A 23833-nucleotide genomic window follows, 5' to 3' on the forward strand; every position below is an offset into this window, starting at 1 on the left:
TATAAAGTGTTTAAGAGTTCTCTCAGTTTTTAAAGTGAAGAGTCAGCTGCTGCTCCATAGGAGGCATAAGGAACCTGAAGAACTGCACTGAATGAGAATGCTCCCCTTATGTCGACCATCCAAAACTTATGTAAAAACCGCCTCTTATCCAAATTATATTTCAAAACTTGTCATCCCTCAAACTACCACCACGCCAGACTGTGGGTTATAACGCCAAATTAGTATCATTACATAAGAATTAGGAGCAGGAGTAGGCCATTCAGCCCCACGAGCCTGATCCGCCATTGAGATCATGGCTGATCTTCTACCTCAACTCCACTTTCCTGTACTATCCCCATATCCCTTAATTCCCTTATTATCTAAAAAAATCTATCGATATCTGTCTTGAATGTACTCAAAGACTGAGCTTCCACAGCCTTCTGGGGTAGAGAATTCCAGAGATTCACCACCCTCTGAGTGAAGAAGTTCTTCATCTGAGAAGCTCTTCATCTCAGTCCTAAATGGCCGACCCTTTATTCTGAGACTGTGACCCCTGGTTCTAGACTCTTCAGACAGAGGAAACATCCTCCCTGCATCTACCCTGTCAAGCCCTGTAAGAATGTTGTATGTTTCAATGCGATCACCTCTCTGGCACAGCAGTAGTAGTATAGATTGATATGTCTGGTACTACGGTAGCATTATAGATTATTAAATAAATCAGTCCAGCAGTGGTATGTGTCAGTATATCTGGCAGCCTAGTGATGATCTGTATTAGTATCTCTGACATATCAGTGTTGGCATGGATTAGTATGTCTGGCAGTGGTAATGTTATGGGAATTGGCATGTCTGTAGTGCAGTGGTGATGTGCACAAATTATCTGGTCATTATCACATTGCTGTTTGTGGGACCTTGTTGTGCGCCCATTGGCTCCCATGTTTCCTACACTACAACAGTAACTACAGTTCAAAAAGTACTTTATTGGTTGTAAAGCTCTTTGGGAATATAAATGCAAGTCTTTCTTTGTTTGGTATTTCTGGCAGTCAGTGATAGTGTGGGTTGGTATCACCGACAGTCTTATGGCCTTGGCATTCCAGGTGATATGTTCCATTAGTGTCTTTGGCTTTGCTTTCGGACTGAATTTTGTGCTGTCCAAAGCCTCAATAATTGCTCACTCTAAAGGATATCATTAAGTATGGCCAGGCCCTGTATTCATCCAATTCATGCAGCATGGACTGGGACATCCCCTTGTAAACCGTTGCTCCATATTATTGGTGGGAATGCATCCACTAATAGTAAAGTGAAAAAGTCCACTTTATACTCGCAGCAGGACAATAAATCTTATTGTGCCTGATGCCCACTCTTGGTGCCAACATGTTTGCTTATTTTAAAGATCAATCAATCAAAAAAATTGAGAATTTTGTAAAGGACTCACTCACCTCCCCACTTACCTCTGCTGGACAAGTGCGGCTTACAACTGACAGTAGGTAGAAACCCCAGGGGGAAGGGCAGACCACAGTGAAAGGGTTAACATGTCTCTCTATTTGTGTCAGTTGTGGCTCAGTGGGTAGTACTCACTCCTCTGAGTCAAAAGGTCATGGGTTCAAGTCCCACTCCAGAGTCTTGAGCCTAAAATCTAGGCTGACACTCCCAATGAAGTACTGAAGGAACGCTGCACTATCAGAAATTCCATCTTTTGGATGAGACGTTAAACCAAGGCCCCATCTGCTCTCTCAGGTGGACATAAAAGATCACATGGCACTATTTGAAGAAGAGCAGTTCTTCTTGGTGTCTTGACCAATATTTATCCCTCAACAAAAGTCACTAAAAAAAGATTATCTGTTCATCAACACATTGCTGTTTGTGGGAGCTTGCTGTGTGCAATTGGCTGCTGCGTGTTCCACATTACAACAGTGACTACACTTCAAAAGTATTTTGTTGGCTGTAAGACTTTTTTCTTTGCTTACTGGGAATGTTTTATCACCGTGTACTTATTCGAGTGCATAAAATCTCAAGCACACAACAAATAACAGGAAAATATTCTTTTGAACACTAACTTGTGCTTTACCGACTTATTTTCTTCTCACCTTAAATGTAATTCCTGTACCATGTGGCCTTGTGCCTCGATCCCAACATCTCATCACTGAGTGCATGCAGAAAACAAGCGTAGGCAACGGAAGGAACGAGCGGCAAATCTGTCCCACTCTTCCTTACCCTCAACGACTATCTGTCTCACCTGTGACAGGGACTGTGGCTCTCGTATTAGACTGTTCAGCCACCTAAGGACCCATTCTAAGAGTGGAAGCAAGTCTTCCTCATTTCCGAGGGACTGCCTATGATGATGATGGGCCTCGCAGTTGTTGCTATGCTCAGAATATAATCATGAACATTTCCAGACAATGTATAAAAACAGTAACGTTACTAATGAATAACAATTTTGGGCGTCCTCCCCTCCAAATCCAATGTACGGTAATATATTTTTCACCAGTGCAAAACTATTCTGTGTTTCACCAAAATGCTTTGTGAAATATAAGTAACAATATAATTTATACCGTTCGTGATACTGTTATATGTGAAAAGTGCCGTGTGAATCTCGCATTGTCCTTGGACATTCGGCAAAGCTCATCAGCATTTAAAGAAATTGACATATTCTCAGTCTTTTCCCTTTCATGCGTCACATATCACGGTCATATTTCATCAACAACAACAACTTGTATTTATATAGCACCTTTAATGTAGTAAAACGACCCAAGGCGCTTCATAGGTGTATTATAAGACAAAACAAATAAATTTGACACCGAGCCACAAAAGAAATTATGGCAGATGACCAAAAGCTTGGTCAAACGGGTAGGTTTTAAGGAGTGTCTTAAAAGAGGAAGAGAGCTAGAGAGGCGGATAGATTTAGGGAGGGAGTTTCAGAGCTTGGGGCCCAGGTAACTGAAGGCACAGCCACCAATGGTTGAGCAATAGTTATTTAATATTTCCTCCATCAGTTGGAAGAATGCAATAAATTAATCAGCCCAAAGTTTACACAATTGCAAGGGAGGTTTCACTCCTCCAAGGTTGGACTAATCGCCTTGCCCTCCTTTTTCTGCATCCTAGAAATGGAGGTCTCTGTTTTTACATATTGTTTCAGCCTCATGTCTTGATACACAACACTTAAAGAACACCAAAACAAAGACAAGAAGCTTTGAGTAACAATCAAGGTTGAGTTTCAACATTTCAGCCCCTCCTGATCCTTTAGGTTGCAAGTGCCACCAGGCATCTACTTACCAATACATCTCAATGATTAGCAAAAAGTGTTTCAAGGCAATGCCTGGCGTGTCGCACTCATAAAACGTACCTTTATTTCTACGAATTGAAAAGATTTATTTACCTTCGTAACAACCATGAAAATGGTGAACAGGAAGACGATGTTGTGTTTGGAAATGGACAGCCAGTGGGTCTGCTGTAAGGTGAAGATAACTGCTCCAACCAGACTGGCTTTTGTCGGGCTGTGAGAGGACATAATAAAATTGCACAGTTAGCTTCACCGTCTGTGCAATATTCCCAATTTTTTAGTAGTAATTTTTTTGGTGAGGTTTTTATGTGGCCTCGGTCTCCTGGGCCCAAGCCACTCTTATGGCTGAAAAGGACAGAATAGGTTGCTTGCTTTCAGGTACATCCAGGAGGTTTATGACACCAGCTCATCAATGATGTTCTTCACAACTCTTCCATTCCCCTGTGGAGAGGCATCTGGCCTCTGCCACCAACCCACCCCACACCCGATCCCCCCTACTCCACTCACGCAGCAGTATAGCCGAGGCTGGGAGAACAGGACTGAACTTGCATGTATCACAGTAGTCAAAGATTTAATCACTAAATCCCCCACTCCAGAAATACTGGGGGCGGAGGTTAAATTAGTCTTGAGTGACAAAATTGTGCAGAGTCAAAAGCATGCTGCCGATTCGCTCTCGCCCATTTGTGCTGCCGCCCAACACATATTTACCCCCATTGTGCTGCCATTTTCACTTACAAGGACATGTTGAGAAACTCATTTGATTCTGGCTTCCAGACTCTACGAATTAGCTGCTCAAAGTTGGAGATCAATGCAATTCCAGCACCTGTAGGGAACAAAACAATAATGAGCACCACTAGTTAATATTCCAGGTGGCTCTGTGTTTTTTTGAGTTGACTGTACAACTTGGTTTTTCTCTCTTTACAGACATCGATTTCCAGGCCAAAAAATGGTACATTTTTTTCAAACCAACACCAGCCCCAGTGCCAACACCAATCCCATTTCAGGCTCCATCACAAGCAAATACATTTTTCTGGAGGGGAAGGCAGCCGTGCCTCTAATGAGATGCCCAATTGCTCAGATGCAGGAAGGAGTTATATACACAAAATGAATATTTAGCACTGATACGCCTAGTTTAACATCTCAAAAAATAAAGAGATAAAAGGCTACTTACCTTTGGCCCATCCAACCAAAAACATGATGATCCATCCATGGTGATAGGCATGGTGAGCATGGTCAACACCCACACTAATTTTGTGGACCCGCACCACCTCTTTCATAGCAGTGAGGACCAACTTCACAGGCATGAAGGCCACACATTTGTAGAAAAGGTTCAATGGACAGTAAAAGATGAGGTACCTAAGTTGAAAGCATGGGTTCAGTTTGTGTTGGTAATGAATGTTCACGGACTTTCAATATTAACTGCTAAAATCTATTGATTAGGTGCAGTGTAAAACCAACATTAATCTCACCAAATGTATGTTTTTAATATGATTTACTTTGATGATATTTTTCCCCCACAGCACCCTGGAGCAGTAGGACAAAGGTTCAAGCTCATGCCTCTGCTGGGCTCTGAAACTCAACGAGCAAATGAGGAGATCATAAATAGAGGAATCTTTAGTTGGAGGAAAAAAATTAAAAGGGTAAGGGAACTTAGAGAACAGTCAGACCGCTCTTATCGCCTGATTACAAAGCAGCATTGGTAGAAGTCTCAATGGAGGTCCACCACTTATCTCCTGTTGGTCCAGGAGGATGTGCGGGGAAGGAGGAATCTAAAAAGGTGTTCCCAAAATGTGTCAGCTGTGGCTCAGTCATAAGGTTCTCACCTCTGAGTCATAAGGTTGTGGGGTCAAGTCTCACTTTGGAGACTTGAGCATAAAATCCAGGCTGACACTCCTGCTTGAAGGCTCGACTGGCCGAATGGCCTACTCCTGCACCTATTTTCTATGTTTCTATGTTGCTATGATGCTATACTGAAGGAGTGCTGCATTGTTGGAGGTATCATCTTTCGCATATGACAGAAAATTAAAGCCCTGTCTGCCCTCCCAGGAACATTTAAAAGATCTCATGGATCTATCTTTGAAGAGCAGGAGTATTCTCTCCAATGTCCTGGCCAATATTTATCCCTCAACTAACATCACTAAAAAGCAGATTATCTGATTATCTCATTGCTGTTTGTGAAATCTTGCTGTGTGCAAACTGGCTGCCGTGTTTCTCTGCATTACAATAGTGACGACACCGCAAAATGACTTCAATAGTTGTAAAACGCTTTGGGACGTCCTGAAGTCGTAAAAGGCGCTATGTAAACACAAGTTCTTTCTTTTTCAAAAAAAGGGGAGACATATGGGCACAATACGCTGGAACTCGGCCCTTTCACTTTTGAAACTGGTATGAAGCAACCTAGAGGGAACCATGTTCTCCTTTCTATGATCACTGCTGCCCTGTAAAGTTCCACTTCTTTCCAGTCACGGCCACTATTTGTCTATGAAATAAAGTGAATTACCGTTAGCAAAAATCGTCATCACTAAGAATTTCAACTGTTTTGCAATCCATTTTTGTTCTTCTCAAAAACATTGTTCCCAGATCTTGGTAAGATGTGACTGTCATGTGACAGTCATTAGCACAAATCTATTGCGTTTCCAAACCTGTATCAATTGGAAATGAAACCAAGTGTGGGATACAATTGATGCAACTGAAAATCCCTTTGGGTGAACTATAAGATCCATCACTCACAATACTGTACAGTTCTGAGAGCAGAGAAGGTTAAGGGATGATTTAATAGAGATGTTCAAAATTATGAAAGGTTTTGATAGAGTAGATAGAGAGAAACTGTTTCCACTGGCAGAAGGGTCAGTAACCAGAGGACACAGATTTAAGATAATTGGCATAAAAACCAAGGGAGTCATATGGAGAATGTTTTTCCCCAGCGAGTTATGATGATCTGGAATGCACTGCCTGAAAGGGCATTGGAAACAGATTCAATAGTAACTTTTGAAAAGGAATTGGACAAATACTTGAAAAGGAAAAAATTGCAGGACTATGAGGAAAGAGCAGAAGTGTGGGATTAATTGGATAGCTCAGAGAGCTGGCACAGGCATGATGGGCTGAATGGTCTCCTGTGTTGTCAGATTCTATAAACAAATGGGTCTGAAGTACAATAATTGGAGTGAGAGGCAGTCTAGTGTTGGTGAGTCCTTCCCTGCATGTATTAGCATTTTAGTTTAGATAAAGGATACGATCTCTCCACATACAATAGACTCCATTACAGGCTTTAAATTGTGTCCCCAAATTACTCAGCAGCTTGGTCATCCTTAGCGAACATGTAACAGATCTTAATTTGTATATTAGTCTAACTGTATGTGTAAACAGTTATGCTTATGATCCATTTCCTTTAATGACTCAGTACTCTATCCATCATAGGCAGTCCCTCGGAATCGAGGAAGACTTGCTTCCACTCTTTAAAATGAGTTCTCAGGTGGCTGAACAGTCCAATACGAGAACCACAGTCCCTGTCACAGGTGGGACAGATAGTCGTTGAGGGTCAAGGAGGGTGGGATTGGTTTGCCGCACGCTCTTTCTGCTGCCTGCGCTTGATTTCTGCATGCGCTTGGTGATGAGACTCGAGGTGCTCAGCGCCCTCCCGGAAGCACTTCCTCTACTTAGGACAGTCTTTGGCCAGGGACTCCCAGGTGTCAGTGGGGATGTTGCACTTTATCAGGGAGGCTTTGAGAGTTGTCCTTTTAACCTTTGGCCCACCTTTGGCTCATTTGCCGTGAAAGAGTTCCGAGTAGAGCGCTTGCTTTGGGATTCTCGTGTCTGGCATGCGGACAATGTGGCCTGCCCAGCGGAGCTGATCAAGTGTGGTCAGTGCTTCAATGCTGGGGATGTTGGCCTGGTCGAGGACGCTAATGTTGATACGTCTGTCCTCCCAGGGGATTTGTAGGATCTTGCAGAGGCATCGTTGGTGGTATTTTTCCAGCGACTTGAGGTGTATACTGTACATACAGGAGGGCGGGTATTACTACAGCCCTGTAGACCATGAGCTTGGTGACAGATTTGAGGGCCTGGTCTTTGAACACTCTTTTCCTCAGGCAGCCAAAGGCTGCACTGGTGCACTGGAGGCGGTGTTGAATCTTGTCGTCAATGTCTGCTCTTGTTGATAAGAGGCTCCTGAGGTATGGAAAATTGTCAGGGCTGCGCTGTGGATCTTGATGACTGGGGGGCAGTGCTGTGCGGCGAGGACAGGCTGATGGAGGACCTTTGCCTTACGGATGTTTAGCACAAGGCCCATGCTTTCGTACGCCTCAGTAAATACGTCGACTATGTCCTGGAGTTCAGCCTCTTTATGTGCGCAGACGCAGGCGTCATCTGCATACTGTAGCTCGACGACAAAGGTTGGAGTGATTTTAGACCTGGCCTGGAGACGGCAAAGGTTGAACAGGTTCCCACTGGTTCTGTAGCAACGGCTCAGTACTATGTGGTGTGGTGTGTCAATGAGCAATACAAATCAGGAAAGTAAGATTCCAATCCCTAGTTTTAGTAGCATTGACAACAGAACCATTAGCCACAGAATCTTGAGTTAGGAAGGGGAAATCAGCCACACCATGAGTGGTCTGAACATCTTACTTTTACAGGAATTGACTCACACTGCCCAATATTTACTTGCACAATAGTGTAACCAGGGGAGGGGGTGTAACAATAGTACCCCCTTGTGACCTAAACACATATCTGTGCCTTTTGTACATGCACTTCTTCAATCTCTCTGAAAGTGGACCGAAGAAACACTTGGTAAATTAAGGCTTGATAAATTGTTAAGCTGCATTATTTGACAGTGAGTGAACATACAGGGTAACCGTTGTGATCAGATTCTTTTAATTCCATTGGTATAACTTGTAATTATGCATGTTTATCGAAACATTGTAGTCGAAAAATTATGAATACGCTATGCTTTCCCATATTATATAGAATTGCATAGAATTTTGCAGCACAGAAACAGGCCATTCAGTCCAACAGATCTATGCCGGTGTTTATGCTCCACACGCGCCTTCTCCCACCCCACTTCATCTCACTCTATCAACATATTCCTTTCTCCCTTGTATTTATCTAGCTTCCCCTTATATCCGCCATATCAGTGGCTTATTTTGCTTGACTTAAACAAATTCATTTCTAACTACCCAGCATTGCATCCTTTTTTCAACCTTTTGTTGGGTCTCACTGCTTCACAGCTATATCATTAAAAACCTGACCATTAGAGCAATATCCCGTTTCAAAATCCTCCTTCTGCCTCTGTTTGTCTCTGTGTATTATCTCTTGCCGTGCCCCCGAGATTAGCAACTCTCCAATACAATGGGTGTGAGTTGTTTATCATTTACCAAGACAAGCTAACAAATTGCTAGCTCTGTGGATATCTGAACGGAGGTAAAAGAATCCAGGAATTTACAGCTCGTTGGCATCTTAATTACCTATTATCACAGAGCCCTTTATGAAAATAACTTATTTGAATATATTATGCTTTAAAACACAACAATCTTTTTCAAATCCTTTCTGTGGAAAAATGGTCAAAAGATCCCAAAAAGTGATTGGAATTCATCTGAACATATGAAAAATGACGGATAGGACAGGACCTACTTATCCATACAGCCTGTCCCATACAGTTGTGATGCCTTATTCATCACAATACATACATACACCATCCTGAATCATATAATCTTCTGGGAGATATGAAAAAACAGATAAAAACCCAGGCCAATTATAGAATCTAGAATCGTTACAGCACAGTGGGAGGCTATTCAGCCCGTCGACCCCGAACCAGCTCTCTGCAAAAGCACTTCAGCTAGTCCCAATCTCCTGCACATTCTCCGTAGCCCTGCTAATTTTTTCCTTCAGGTACTTATCTAATTCCCTTTTGAAAGTCATGATTGAATCTACCTCCACCATCCTGTCAGGCAGTGCATTTCAAATCATAACCACTCACTGTATAAAAAAGTTTTTCTTCATGTCGCCTTTGGATCTTCTGCCAATCACCTTAAATCTGTCTATGCTGGTTCTCGACCCTTCTGCAAATGGGAACAATTTCTCTCTATCTACTCTGTCTAGACTCCTCATAATTTTGAACACCTCTATCAAATCTCCTCTCAATCGTCTCTGCTTTAAGAAGAACAACCCCAGCCTCTCCAGTTATCCACATAACTGAAGTCCTTCATCCCTGGAACCATTCTTGTAAATCTTTTCTGTACCCTCTCTAAAGCCTTCACATCCTTCCTGAGGTGCAGTGCCCAGAATTGGACACAATACTCCAGTTGTGGCCGAACCGGTATTTTATAAAAGTTCATCATAACTTCCTTGCTTTTTTACTCTATACCTCTATTTATAAAGCCCAGGATCCCGTAGGCTTTTTTAACAGCTTTCTCAACCTGCCCTACCACCTTCAACAATTTGTGCACATATACCCCCAGGTCTCTCTGTTCCTGCAACCCTTTTATAATTGTACCCTTTAGTTTATTATATTACCTCTCCTCATTCTTCCTACCAAAATGTATCACTTCACACTTTTCTGCGTTAAACTTCATCTGCCATGTGTCCGCCCATTGCACCAGCCTGTCTATGTCCTCTTGAAGTCTATCTCTATCCTCCTCACTGTTGACTATACTTCCAAATTTTGTGTCATCTGCAAATTTTGAAATAGTGCCCTGTACACCTAAGTCCAAATCATTAATATATAACAAGAAAAGCAGTGGTCCTAGTACCGACCACCCCCTGGGAAACACCACTGTATATGTTCCTCCAGTCCGAAAAACAACCATTCACCACTACAGTGTTTCCTGTCACTTAGCCAATTTCGTTTATATGCTGCCACTGTCTCTTTTATTCCATGGGCTTCAAATTTGCTGGCAAAGCCTATTATGTGGCACTTTATCAAATGCCTTTTGAAAGTCCATGTACACCACATCACCATATTGCCCTCATCAACCCTCTCTGTTACCTCATCAAAAAATTAAATCAAGTTAGTTAAACACAATTTGCCTTTAACAAATCCATGCTGACTTCCCTTATTTAATCTGCACTTGTCCCGGATTATCGTTTCTAAAAGCTTCCCTGCTACCGAAGTTAAACTGACTGGCCTATAGTAGCTGCATTTATCCTTACACCCTTTTTTGAACAAGGGTGTATGAAACATTTGCAATTTTCCAGTCCTTTGTCACCACCCCCATATCCAAGGAGGATTGGAACATTATGTCCAGTACTCCACAATTTCCACCTGTATTTCCCTCAGCAAGCTTGGATGCATCCCATCTAGTCCTGGTAACTTATCTACTTTAAGTACAGCCAGCCTTTCGAGTACCTCCTCTTTATCAATTTTGATCCTATTCAATATCTCAACTGCTTCCTTTATGATCACTGTTCCCTAAATGTTCTCCTTCTGACACTTGCTCCACTTGATCCACCTCATTCTTCAGCAATGCCTCCTTCCTCGTTGGGCCAGAAACGTACTGATCAAGGAAGTTCTCCTGAACACATTTCAGAAATTCTTCCCCCCCCTCTGCCCTTTACACTATTACTATCCCAGTCTATATTAGGATAATTGATGTCCCCCATTATCACTACTCTATAATTCTTGCACCTCTCTGTAATTTCCCTGAAAATTTGGTCCTCTATATCTTTCCCACTAGTAGGTGGCCTATAGAGTACACCTAGTAGTATAATGGCACCTCTATTGTTTCTTAACTCTAACCAAATAGATAATTAGGGGGTGTAAGTATTTGGAAAATTGTTCTCCATTCCCTCAGGTGATCAAAACTAGTCCAGGAGACTACCCTGGCCCTGATCAATGTTACAAGGTACCTACCTCTTGTACCAGGTGATCTCCAGAAACTAGAAACGGGTCCAGCTCTCACTTGAAGAAATTCAATTAATCCACGTTCACCGCATGAGCCGGCAACCTGTTCTACAGGTCCACTATTTTCTGGGAAAAGAAGAACCTCCTGACATCTAACCTACTTCAGCCCTTCCATAACTTATAAGAGTGACCCAGGGTCCTCCCTAACCTATTCAGTTGAAATAATTAGTCCACACAAATATATTCTAGTCCCGTCATAATTTTATAAACCTCGATCAAATTATCCCTAAATCTATGCTTTTCTAAAGTATAGACACCCATCCCTTTGAGCCTATCTGGATGCTTAAGATGCTTTAGATAGGGAATTAATCTTGGGACCCTCGTCTGTAGCCTTTCCTCAATATCACCTACCAGGACACAGTATTCTAAATGGGGGCTAACCACAGTCTTGTATAAGAATAAAAAGGTATGATTTGTTTTGTAGTGAATTGTCCTGTAAATATACCCTAGCACCCTTACTAGGACTCATCTGACCACCAACTAGGAGTTTATCACAGCCACAGCAATAATAATATATGATATTTAAACAAAGTGATTTCTCTGAATAATAAAATCTATGTCCACTCACCAAACAGCCGTTGCCAGCAAGATATGAGAAGTGTTAAAATAACGGAGGGGCGATTCTCCAAGCAGTACATCAGCCATTATATAACTGGCAAAGCAGTAAAGCATTGCACACAACCATGAAGCAATTGGATTACGGCAGGACACATCCACTGATCCTGGAAAAAAACATACCAATCAGCCATTTGTACTTGCCATTTATCCTTTTACATTTGTTGTCAAAGGTGAGATCCCTTTTTCTTCTTCTGCCTGGGTCTCCATCACACCACACACCATTTGCAGCCGAAAGGACAAGCAATCTGTTCCCTGCTTCTTCCAATGCCATCCTGAAATTGCTCGTGCGAGAGTTAAGAAAGAAAGACTTGCATTTATATAGTGTCTTTCATGACCTTAGGACATTCCAGAGCACTTTACAGCCAATTAAGTCAGTTTGAAGCATAGTCACTGTTGTAATTTTAGAAACGCAGTAGCCAATTTGCACACAGCAAGCTGCCAGAAACAGCAATGGGATCATCTTTTATTCGTGATGTTGGTTGAGGGATAACTATTGGCTGGGACACTGGGGAGAACGCCCCTGCACTTCTTCAAAGTAGTGACATGGGATCTTTTACGTCCACCTGAGAGGGCAGATGGGGCCTTGGTTTAACATCTCAACCGAAACACGGCATCTCTGACAGTGCAGTACTCCTGGAGTTTGTGCTCAAGTCTCTGGAGTGGGACTTGAACCACCAACCGTATGACTCAGAGGCAAGAGTGCTACCCGATGATCCATTGCTAATGGCTAGGTATGACTGTCCCCATTCCTTCCATTCAGGACCTAAAGTCTCAGTTGAGATTGGAAATCCAGAAGGGGACCACAAGTGTGAAGCTGTATTTCACTGTTCCCTGGAGCTGTGCACAGCCCTTTGGGTCTCCAAATCACTGTGCCAACACTTTCACATGTATTCCCCACCCCTACCCCATTTCACACTCATGTCAGTTCCAAGCATCCTACTTCAGTTTCGGATCCACAAATTGGCCACATGTCCTCTCTTCAGTCCTACATCTGCCTCTTCATTCCAGATAGTAGTTATTCCAGTCCTCATTGGTGACCTTGAATGATAGAATCACAGGGGGGGATTTTAACCTCAAAAAACGGGTAGGTTGAGATTAGTTGGGTGGATAAAGTGTTAAAAAACTGAATCCTGACACCAACTTCCGGTTTTAACGGAGTCGGGGCGGGGGTGAGGGGGAGGGCGGGGATGGGGGGGGGCGGGTGCCAACCCGATCCCAGAAGGCGGGTTGGCACTTTAAATATGATAATGAGGCTGCTAGTCTTGGATTTAACCTGCTTTGCAGTTTTAATTGTAGCCAGCCGCCGGCTGGGGTTCCCAGGCCTTGGGAATCCCGGCAGATGCAGCGAGGCGAGGACAGCCTCGGGGACCAATCCTTGCAGGCCAGGAGTGCTTCCCCCTGCTCCTCAAGCTCCCCCACCACCAGCCCTCCCCATACAAACCCTAGCCCTCTCCTGGATCGGTAAACGGACTCCCCAAGATCATACCCACCAACCCCCTCCCGAGGTCAGGGATTGGACACTCCCCCCCACGATCAGACCCACCCCACCCCCGGGAGCGAGCCCCCACCATGGGGTCGGGGCCCGCACCTACTGGGGTTGCGGCCTCTTTTCCAGCGTTCCCCATCCAACTGGAAGCCAAGCCAAGCTGACTTCTGGGTCCTGCGCTCTACCAGGCCCACTTCTATTAGATCTCCCTTTAACCTTCTCTGCTCTAAGGAAAACAATCCCAGCTTCTCTAATCTCTTCATATAACTGAATATCCCTTACCCTTGCAAGCTAAGGTCGCTCACAATCACCAGGAACAGGAGCAGACCAGTGGGAGCCAGGCTGACATTGAACCGCTGAGCCAGCTGGAGAGTCGAGTGTTGGAGATCATTGGCTGCCTGGTCGTTGGCACCGTGGCCACCAGTGACGTTGACCTCGCCTTGTGTAAGTCATTTGAATGTCTTTCTTGTTATGAAAATGGAAAACATTTCCTCGTGTAGAAGATATTGCAATCAAATATCCCAAACAATGTTTTAATGACTTCAATATTGAAAGGTCTCTGTCTCCTTCCTCCCAAAAAACGTGTGTTGCAATTAAATTCAGTTAATTATTAAAATTACTCTGAGGGATACTTTTTGTTGATTTTATGTAGAAATGTTATGTTTCTGATGTCAGTGAGCACTACTCTAATTTCTAGTGTTATTGATGTGATTTGCTGACTTCAGTTAGCATGAATTATTGAAAACCAATTTCCTTACATGTGACTGCTTTTTAGCAAAGTACTATATTCATATCTTTGCGCGCTAGGTCCGTGCAGCAGAGCTGGTCTCCAGTCGTCATGGTTAATCCTTGCCACTGGACCAAGACCTAGCTCTGTCAAGCCCGTGTGGTGGATGGTGTGAAACGGTCACCACACGTTAAAAAAATCCACGCACAGGCATCTTCCACCCTTCAAGATGTAGTTCGGGATCTGGAATATTAGGTCCTTCATTGAAACACGTGTGAACTCATCCCTTTTTGCCGTGGAAGCAAGTCATCCTCGTTTTGAGGGACTGCCTATGATGATGATGACGATGATGCCCCCTTAGGGACATCAATGGTATGTTCATTCCTAATTCCTCTTCTCACATCGCACTTCCCCCTCAGCCCACAACCTTTTATCACTTTCAAGCTGGCTTCCTCGCCTCCATCCCCTCACCATAACCCAATTAATAGAAACATAGAAACATAGAAAATAGGTGCAGGAGCAGACCATTCGGCCCTTCGAGCCTGCACCGCCATTCAACAAGATCATGGCTGATCACCCATCCCAGCACCTCCCCCCCCACACCCCCTCCACACCCCCCCGATCCCCCCAGCCACAAGGAGCACATCCAACTCCCTCCCGAACACACCCAATGAACTGGCATCAACAACTCTCCGCGGCGGGGAACCCCACAGGTCAACAACTCCCCGAGTGAAGAAGTCTCTCCCAATCCCAGCCCCAAACAGCCCACCCCCCATCCCAAGAGCGTGCCCCCCCCCCCCCCGGCTCCGGACCCATCCAACACCGGAAACACTCCCCCCGCACCCAACCCGCCCCGGCCCGTCAGAATCATTCCCAAATGCCGAACACCCCCGGATGTCGAGCCCCCAGCCCCGGCCACCCCGGAGTCACGCCCCCGCGACAGCAACCACACCACATCCACCAACCACCATCTGCGCAGTCAACCCGTCCACCCCACTCTGAACACTCCCCGCACCGAGGCACAGAGCCCCCAGGCCCGCCCCTCCAACACACTTCACCCCCCCCAGACCGCCGCTGCAATGTGGCCCCTCCTGTCCCCCGCCCTGGGTTTCTCTGCCCCCCCTCCTCCACCACTCTCCCCTCCATCCCCCACCCTCATCTCCCCTCATCTTCCCTCTGCCTCCCCGCACAGGCTCCCATCTTGGGGGCGGTAACCTCCTGTGGCAGGGAATTTTAGCCCCCAGCGTGGAAGTCCTGCTCCCGCCGCAGAATTGGCCTTACCACCCCTCAATAGAAGCGAAGTGCAACTTCCCACACTCCACTTCCTTTGGGGGCAGTTACCGAGGCATGACTGGATGCTCCTGTGACAGTTTGAACTGATACTCTCCACTCTCTGTCCTGTGACAGTTGGAACTGGTGCTCTCCACTCTCCCGTCCTGTGACAGTTTGAACTGTGCCTTTCTGCTTTCAGATAATCAGCAAGCACCCGAGCAGCCTGTTCCCAAGGACACCGCAGAGAGCGAAGAGGGAAAGAAGGAGGAGGAAGAAGACACTGCATCTCTCAGTCGCAGACACCAGCTCAGATACTGGCACTACCAGTTCTTTAGAGGCCAGTGGAGTAGAGGGATCTGCACAGGGTGAGGCACCGGGCACGAGTGGGCTGTATCAAGACCAGGGGGAAAGGGTAGCTCGAGGGTCACTGTGAGTTCTGCTGCACAGGATTCAGATGAGGACCTCGATGGGGAGGCCTTCAGAAGAAGGAAGATGGGCATGCATACCAAAATGGTTGGTGCAATGGCAAAAGGCTGCCAGACAGTTGCTCGGCAATGTCAAGGAGTGTGGAGGAGTACGCCTCCAACATTGCACGGGGCTCTGCGCAGAGCATGGAGCTCAGGATTTCCAGTCTGGAAATGATGGTACACTCCCAGAGAGACCGTGGCGAACCAGACATGATGGCGCGCATGATGAGCGATGTCGTAGCTTCCATTGCACAGGCGGAATCGACCCAACATCTTCGTGCTGCAGCAAAAGCTCAGATTGCCCTCATGCAGTCTCTGCATCCATGCTCTGACTTTCACAGTGCCGCAGCAGGTCAGCAATCTGTGCTTCAACAGATTTCTAGGAATACTGAGGCAGTGGGTCAGTGGAGCAGGAACCTGCTGTCCTCTTTCAGGATGACAGCATTCTTACATCCACCACTGCCACTCCTCCATTGCCGTTGTTGTTGTGCCCTCAAGATGGCCAAGTTGTGGAGCATGCAGCAGACCACCGCAAAATGGGACACCTGCTCAGCCGAGTACTGGAGGGTCCTCCCGAACAGTCAAGCCAGCGGAACCGTTGCTTCAGTAGGCCAATGATGCTCGATGATGTTCCTGGTGGCAGCATGGCTCTCATTATATGAGTGCTGGGCACAAGTGTTGGGGTTGCGAAGGGTAATCATGAGTCAGGTGGAGAGCAGATAGCCCTTCTCTCCGAGCAGTGACCCTCGAGCTTGACGTGGTGGCTGGAAGAATGTTGGCACACTAGTCTGGAGCAGGATAAAGGCATCATGGCTGCTGCCAGGATAGCAGGCATTGATATTGAGGATTCACTGTGTGTGGTCACACACCAACTGCACATTAAATGAGTGGTAGCCTTTGCAGTTATGGAAGATCTCAGGATTGTTATGCGGTGCCCGCAAAGCCACTTGGGTGCAGTCGATGGCGCCCTGCACCATGGGGAAGGGAAGCCCGCTATCCTATTTCTCTGGTGATCGGAAAGCCCATGGAGTCCCTTCTTCTGGTGTAACGAGCCTCGGTGACCTCACGGATGCAGCAATGGACGGCGAACTGCGAGATTTTAGATATGTCTCCCGCTGCAGACTGGAAGGATCTGCTGGCGAAGAAATTGAGGGCCACAGTGCCCTTGACTGCCACTCGGAGAGCTGTGGTCACCCTGGTCTGAGGCTGGAGGTCTGGTTGCAGGAGGTGGTAGAGTTCTATGACCACCTCCTTGGTGAAGCGAAGCCTCCTAATGCACTACTCCTCCTGTGCTGCCGCCACCGCTACCTGTCATTGCTTTCTCCAACCGGTAACTGCAATGGCCAAAACGAAATTGGGAGATTGGGCGTCAAGTGAGTGTTGCACACTCACTGACGTCATGATCTCAGTGATTGCGATGTCCCCAGCGATCGAGCTTAGCATCAGCGCTACCGGCAACATGGAAATGGTGTGCGCCGCTGAAACCGCCATCAGCTAGCAGTAGATTCTGTATCTCAGTCTGCGTGTTTCAGTCTGTGTATCTCAGTCTGTGTCCCTCAGTCTGTGTCCCTAAGTCTGTGTATCTCAGTCTGTGTATCTCAGTCTGTGTATCTCAGTCTGTGTCCCTCAGTCTGTGTCTCTCAGTGTGTGTCCCAATCTGTTTATCTCAGTCTGTGTATCTCATTCTGTGTCTCTCAGTCTGTGTCCCTCAGTCTGTGTCCCTCAGTCTGTGTATCTCAGTCTGTGTATCTCAGTCTGTGTCCCTCAGTCTGTGTATCTCAGTCTGTGTCCCTCAGTCTGTGTCTCTCAGTGTGTGTCCCAATCTGTGTATCTCAGTCTGTGTCTCAGTCTGTGTGTCTCAGTCTGTGTCCCTCAGTCTGTGTCCCTAAGTCTGTGTATCTCAGTCTGTGTATCTCAGTCTGTGTCCCTTAGTCTGTGTATCTCAGTCTGTGTCCCTCAGTCTGTGTCTCTCAGTGTGTGTCCCAATCTGTGTATCTCAGTCTGTGTCGCTCAGTTTGTGTCGCTCAGTCTGTGTCGCTGTCTGTGTCTCTCAGTCTGTGTCTCCCAGTCTGTTTATCTCAGTCTGTGTCGCTCAGTCTGTGTCGCTCAGTCTGTGTCCCTCAGTCTGTGTATCTCAGTCTGTGTCCCTCAGTCTATGCCCCTCATTCTGTGTATCTCAGTCTGTGTATCTCAGTCTGTGTGTCCCAGTCTGTGTACCTCAGTCTGTGTCCCTCAGTCTGTGTATCTCAGTCTGTGTATCTAATTATGTGTCTCTCAGTCTGTGTATCTCAGTCTGTGTCCCCCAGTCTGTGTATCTCAGTCTGTATCCCTCAGTCTGCGTATCTCAGTCTGTGACCCTCAATCTGCGTGTGTCCCAGTCTGTGTATCTCAGTCTGTGTCCCTCAGTCTGTGTATTCAGTCTGTGTCCCTCAGTCTGCATATCTCAGTCTGTGTCCCTCAATCTGCGTCTGTCCCAGTCTGTGTATCTCAGTCTGTGTATCTCAGTCTGTGTATTCAGTCTGTGTCCCTCAATCTGCATATCTCAGTCTGTGTCCCTCAATCTGCGTGTGTCCCAGTCTGTGTTTCTCAGTCTGTGTCCCTCAGTCTGTGTATCTCAGTCTGTGTATCTCAGTCTGTATCCCTCAGTCTGTGTATCTCAGTCTGTGTCCCTCAGTCTGTGTATCTCAGTCTGTGTATTCAGTCTGTGTCCCTCAATCTGTGTGTGTCCCAATCTGTGTATCTCAGTCTGCGTGTTTCAGTCTGTGTATCTCAGTCTGTGTCCCTCAGTCTGTGTATCTCAGTCTGTGTATCTCAGTCTGTGTGTCTCAGTCTGTGTATCTCAGTCTGTGTCCCTCAGTCTGTGTATTTCAGTCTGTGTATCTCAGTCTGTGTATCTCAGTCTGTGTGTCCCAGTCTGTGTGTCCCAGTCTGTGTCTCTCAGTCTGTGTCCCTCAGTCTGTGTATCTCAGTCTGTGTGTTTCAGTCTCTGTCCCTCAATCTGTGTGTGTCCCAGTCTGTGTATCTCAGTCTGTATATCTCAGTCTGTTCCTCAGTCTGTGTGTCCCAGTCTGTATATCTCAGTCTGCGTATCTCAGTCTGCGTGTCTCAGTCTGTGTCGCTCAGTCTGTGTATCTCACCTTTTGGCACTAACGTGTGGCGCTAAACACTCTAATTTCTCCCCCAATAACTTTTAAGAGAATAATTATGTGAGTTTATTTGGCTATTGGGTTTAAAGTAAGTTGGCAGATGAATTCACAATGCACATGAATGGATGATTAGGATTAAATAAAAATGATAAAGCATCAATGACTCCAATATACAGGCTGAGACAATGGTCTGAATGAAAGCAGATTAAAATTTCACTCTGTGGTAGTTGTGTTCATTTGAATAGTAACATAACCAATGCAAATATGTAGTTCTTGTATCCTGTAGGTTTTTGTGTCTCTGAAGAGGATTGCGTGTGATGCAAACCTTGTCTGTCCTGTGTGGTGCTGTGAATGTAATTCATCGTAGTTAAAGGTGAATGGCTAGTTATATCATTCTGCTCCCCCATCTTCACCTCCAACACCAATGCAAGGAGCCCATGATTTTCTCATCTCAACGATTGAAGCGATTCACGTGGTTGCCTCCGCCCCCTCTTATTCCCCCCACCCCTGAACTCCCATATCCTTGCATTTACCTCCACCTCCTCCCTCCCTCCCCGCAATCAGCATCTCCCTCAGGACCTCACCAGGCTGATCTATATGAACTGCATCTCCTGTGCAGTTGTTCCCCTCCAGTCCAACTTTTTAATCACACAACTACCCTTGTTTAGCTCAATGTTTGTTGACTATCAGTGGTCCCTCGCTTCAGACTGTGTCCTCCCCCACCCTTAATGATTGCCAACATTCATAAAACTCTTTAATCTGGTTTCTGAGCGTGTCCCGGTTAAAGTGATGAATATCCTTTGTTACTGCAACCACACTGAAATATCCCACCTCATCTCCCTTGGCCTCGCCATAGTGTTTGATACTTTATTCTCCTCCACCTCTGGCCTTTCTCTGCAGCCCTGCCCTAGTTTGTTTTCGCTCCTACCTGTTCCAACACATATCTCGTGGTGGCTTCTCCTCCTGTTCCCACATGGACACCTCAGGGGTGCCTGAGGGTTCTATCCTTGGTCCCTTCTTTTCCTCATTTACATGCTACTCCTTGGCAACATCATTCATAGGCATGGAGGCAACTTTCACATGTTGACGGTATTTGCTCTAACTCCCTATCACCAGCCTTGACTCCTTGACCACTACTGTGTTGTCTAACTGATTAACTGACACTTAGGCCTGGATCAGGAAGTAATTGCTTCAGCTTAACATCAGGAAAACTGAAGCCTTCATGTTTGGCTCCTACATCTTAGCCTCCAACTCCATCCCTCTCACTTTGGCAACTTCCTCAGTTTAAATCCAATGGTGCACAGCCTCAGAGTTTTGTTTTACCCTCAGCTGTCAGACTGCACATCTTAGACACCACCAATATTGTCTGTTTCTGTCTCTGCAAAATTTCCCCTCTCCATGCATTTGTTACTTCAAGAGTCAATGACTACAATACGCTCTCACGAGCCTCCTGAATTCTGACCTTCACAAATTGCAACACACCCAATACCTTACCATCTGCACCTTAACCAGCACTAAATCCTCATTCTGCTTGCCTGTCATCCCTGCCCTCGCTGACATTCATTGGTTCTCTATCCCCCCAAATTCTTGTCCTCATCTGCAAGTCTTTCCATGGCCATGCCTCTCAACTCACCAACCTCCTTTAGGCCTATATCCCTGAGTGCACCCTCCACTCTTCCATCTGGCCTATTTAGCATCCCGCTACCCGCCACGCTTCTCCGTCCCCTCCACTGCTCCACATTTAGCCACAGATCCTTCAACCATCTTTGCCTAAAACTCTGGAATGCTTGCCACGCTACCTCCCTTCCCTCCTTTAAAAACCTCCTTGAAACATATTTCTTCAATTTTATCTTCAGAAACCAGCCCTAACCCTTGTCCAGCCAGCACTTGGTGACCGTTTTTTTCAGCTTTGTGAAGCGTTTTGGGACATTTTGGCCTAGATTTTCGGACCCAGCACATTCAGCTGTAGGTGGCGGGCTTCCAGTAGTATCCCTGCTGTTGGCTGATGACCCAACTGAGGTAATTGGAATTGGTTGTGCCACAGTGTGGTATGGCCGGCAGTGCCAGCTGAATATATATATAGTTCTCATTTATTTTATTGCATAGAAACAATGTGACCCTTTATTAACTTTTAAAATGCCCCTCCCCCATTGCCTATGCAATGGAATTCCTGATACCCAGTTTTGCCAAGTGGTTAATGACAGGAAATACGTAGGATGACATTTCCAATATTAACCTATTTTTTACATACACCCATATCTGCCGACACTTGCAGCGGAGAATCACAGCTGGAGTGGAGGCTGGGGAGCTGGCAAACAGGGAAAAAAATGAGAGAACCTGGGCCATCATTACATTAAAGACATGTCAACCTTGGTTCCTCTCTTGCCTCTGAATCAGAAGATCGTAGGTTGAAGTCCCACTCCAGAGATTTGAGCCCATAATCTAGGCTGGCACTCCAGTGCAGTACCGAGGGAGTGCTGCATGGTCACTGGTGCCAACTTTCAGATGAGATGTTAAATCAAAGTTCTGTCTGCCATCTCAGGTGGACGTAAAAGATCCTATGGTGCTATTTCGAAGGAGAGCAGTTCTCTCCAGTATCCTGGCCAATATTTCTGCCTCAACCCAACGCCACCAAAAAAAAGTTTATCTGGTTATTATTATCTTATTGCTGTTTATGGGAGCTTGCTGTGTGCAAATTGGCTGCTGCGTTTCCTACATAACAGTGACTACAATTCAAAGATTCTCATTGGTTGTAAAGTGCTTTGGAACATCCTGAGGTCATGAAAAGATTTTCTATTTAAGATTTTCTATATTGTTGTAATTTTCATTTATGTTATTCTTCCCCTAAAGATCTTGGCTTGAAGGGACCAGTATGCTATGAGAGGGAGCATTGTCCAATTTCCCCAGTACTTTATGCACCATTTGATGACTGACCAGATTATAGCAAATGAGACAGAGCATGTCATTATTTTCCTGTCAGGAACCGCTCCACATGTTTGCCCAGCTGGCTGCCTGTTGCAGGTGGATTGATGTCATCCAACTTAAGCCTCATCTGTTTTGAAAATAGTCTCATGAACCGCTAGTCTAAGGGGCTGCCCTGGTTATTGTGTCACTTTCTACTGATGATCAGGGGAGACGAACAGAAGACGGAGAATAAAGGTACAAATGGTAATGGAAAAGTTAACATAAGAACGTAAGAAATATGAGCAGGAGTAGGCCATTTTATCTGCTTGAACATAGGAACATGACATTGGAGCAGGAGTAGGCCATTTGGCCCCTCGATCCTGCTCCGTCATTCAATAAGATCATGGCTGATCTGGCCATGGACTCAGCTCCACTTCCCTGCCCTCTCCCCATAACCCTTTACTCCCTCTGTCTTCCAGTTCAGCACTCAGGAACCTGTTACTTCTACAGGTGGGCAACACTCCATTCACAATGTTTTCAAGAGTGCAACTTCGACAGAAAGACTGACTCCCAGGTTCCCTGTAACTTTTGAATAAATTGTAAGACCAATATAGATTTGAAGTATAAAACCCTTCAAGAAACAATTGAGAGACATCAATAAATGTACAGGTGATTTTGTTTATAACCTTTAGAATTAGGGGCAACTCAGTACCATAAACTTTTCCTTTAAGTAGTACTTAAATATGAAGTTCAGCCTCAGCTCAGTGGTAGCACTCTTGCCTCGGAGTCAAAAGGTCATGGGTTCAAGCCCCACTTCAGTGATCTGAGCACATAATCCAGACTGACGCTCTAGTGCAGCACTGAGGGAGCACTGCACTATCAGAGTTGCCGTCTTTCAAATCACATCTTAAACCAAGGCCTCGTCTGCCCTATAGAAGAGTCTGTGATCTGATTTGAAGATAAATATCCTGGTCAATATTTATCCTTACATTACCACAGTGACTACACTTCAAAAAGACTTAATTGACTAAAACGCTTTGGGACGTCCAGTGGTCGTGAAAGGCGCTATAGAAATGCAAGTCTTACTTTCTTTTCAACCAACATCACCAAAGCAGATTGATTGCTTATTTATCTCATTGGTGGGATTGCTGTTTGTGGGATCTTACTGTGTGCAAGTTGGCTGTTGCGTTTGCCGTGTTCTAAGGAAGTGAAAGGTGTAATGTAAATTCAACTCCTTTCCTATTTAAAAACACAATTCATCCTCAAAATTTCCACGTTGACTAGGCCCGGCATTAGTGTGGTGTGCCGCCCAAGCAGCTGCAGCCTTCATTAGCTTAGTAATAATTAAATGTTATGACCTCATCAATTTAGCAAAATAATTTGCTATAGCCTGATATTAGATCATTATGTTACTCTGCCCAACCCCACCCAACTGTATCTTCCCACCCACTTTCAGCCACTATCATGCCCTCCATGAAATGCGGAGACCTCTGTGACTGCTTTATATATTGATCAACCAGAAGACAAATTTAGAGGGCAATTTTTTCATTTTTCCAAACACTCCCTTCCCTCCCAAAATAACATGTTTCACCTGATGTAAAGCTCACACTTAAAGGGGCAATCATTGCAATCATTTCAAACACTAGGTCTGGAGGATTTGAAAACATTGACTCATTACTTGGTGTTTGGAGATGGTGCTCTTTTTCAGATTTACTTTTGGGTCTGAGTGCCAGTGAATTTCATTTGTACACAGCAGCTGTATAAATATCAGTGGAGGCTGGGGCTGAAATGACATGCTCTAGTTGGAATTCAGTGCTGACCCCACAGCTATATTAGTTTATTTCAACTGTTTGTTTGATAGTGTTGGACATTATAATTAAGAAAGCTAATACAGACTCATGGTTCACACTGTAGACTTTATGCACCTAACATGGCTGGAACTTGACCTGGATTGCGAGCTACACCAAGAGATATTATCATTGGAGTCCATTTCCTGATGTAATGCTGATCTAGGTGGAAAGGAGGTTTGAGTGAGCGTTACTTGGGTTGTGGGAGGGCAGGTG

General features: G+C 45.4%; 1 protein-coding gene across 1 annotated transcript in view; it reads right to left on the reverse strand.

The window, feature by feature from the left end:
• Positions 1-23833, reverse strand: part of LOC139274749 (trimeric intracellular cation channel type A-like) — a 32073-nt gene that overhangs the window by 5471 nt on the left and 2769 nt on the right. The window contains exons 2-5 of the mRNA XM_070891436.1: positions 11719-11872; positions 4428-4612; positions 3992-4079; positions 3353-3470 (exon numbers count right to left, since the gene is read on the reverse strand). Of these exons, the coding sequence (XP_070747537.1) occupies positions 3353-3470; positions 3992-4079; positions 4428-4612; positions 11719-11872 (545 nt within the window). The remainder of the gene's footprint in view (positions 1-3352; positions 3471-3991; positions 4080-4427; positions 4613-11718; positions 11873-23833) is intronic.

The sequence above is a fragment of the Pristiophorus japonicus genome, chromosome 10, assembly GCF_044704955.1.
Source record: "Pristiophorus japonicus isolate sPriJap1 chromosome 10, sPriJap1.hap1, whole genome shotgun sequence".
Taxonomy (NCBI): domain Eukaryota; kingdom Metazoa; phylum Chordata; class Chondrichthyes; family Pristiophoridae; genus Pristiophorus; species Pristiophorus japonicus.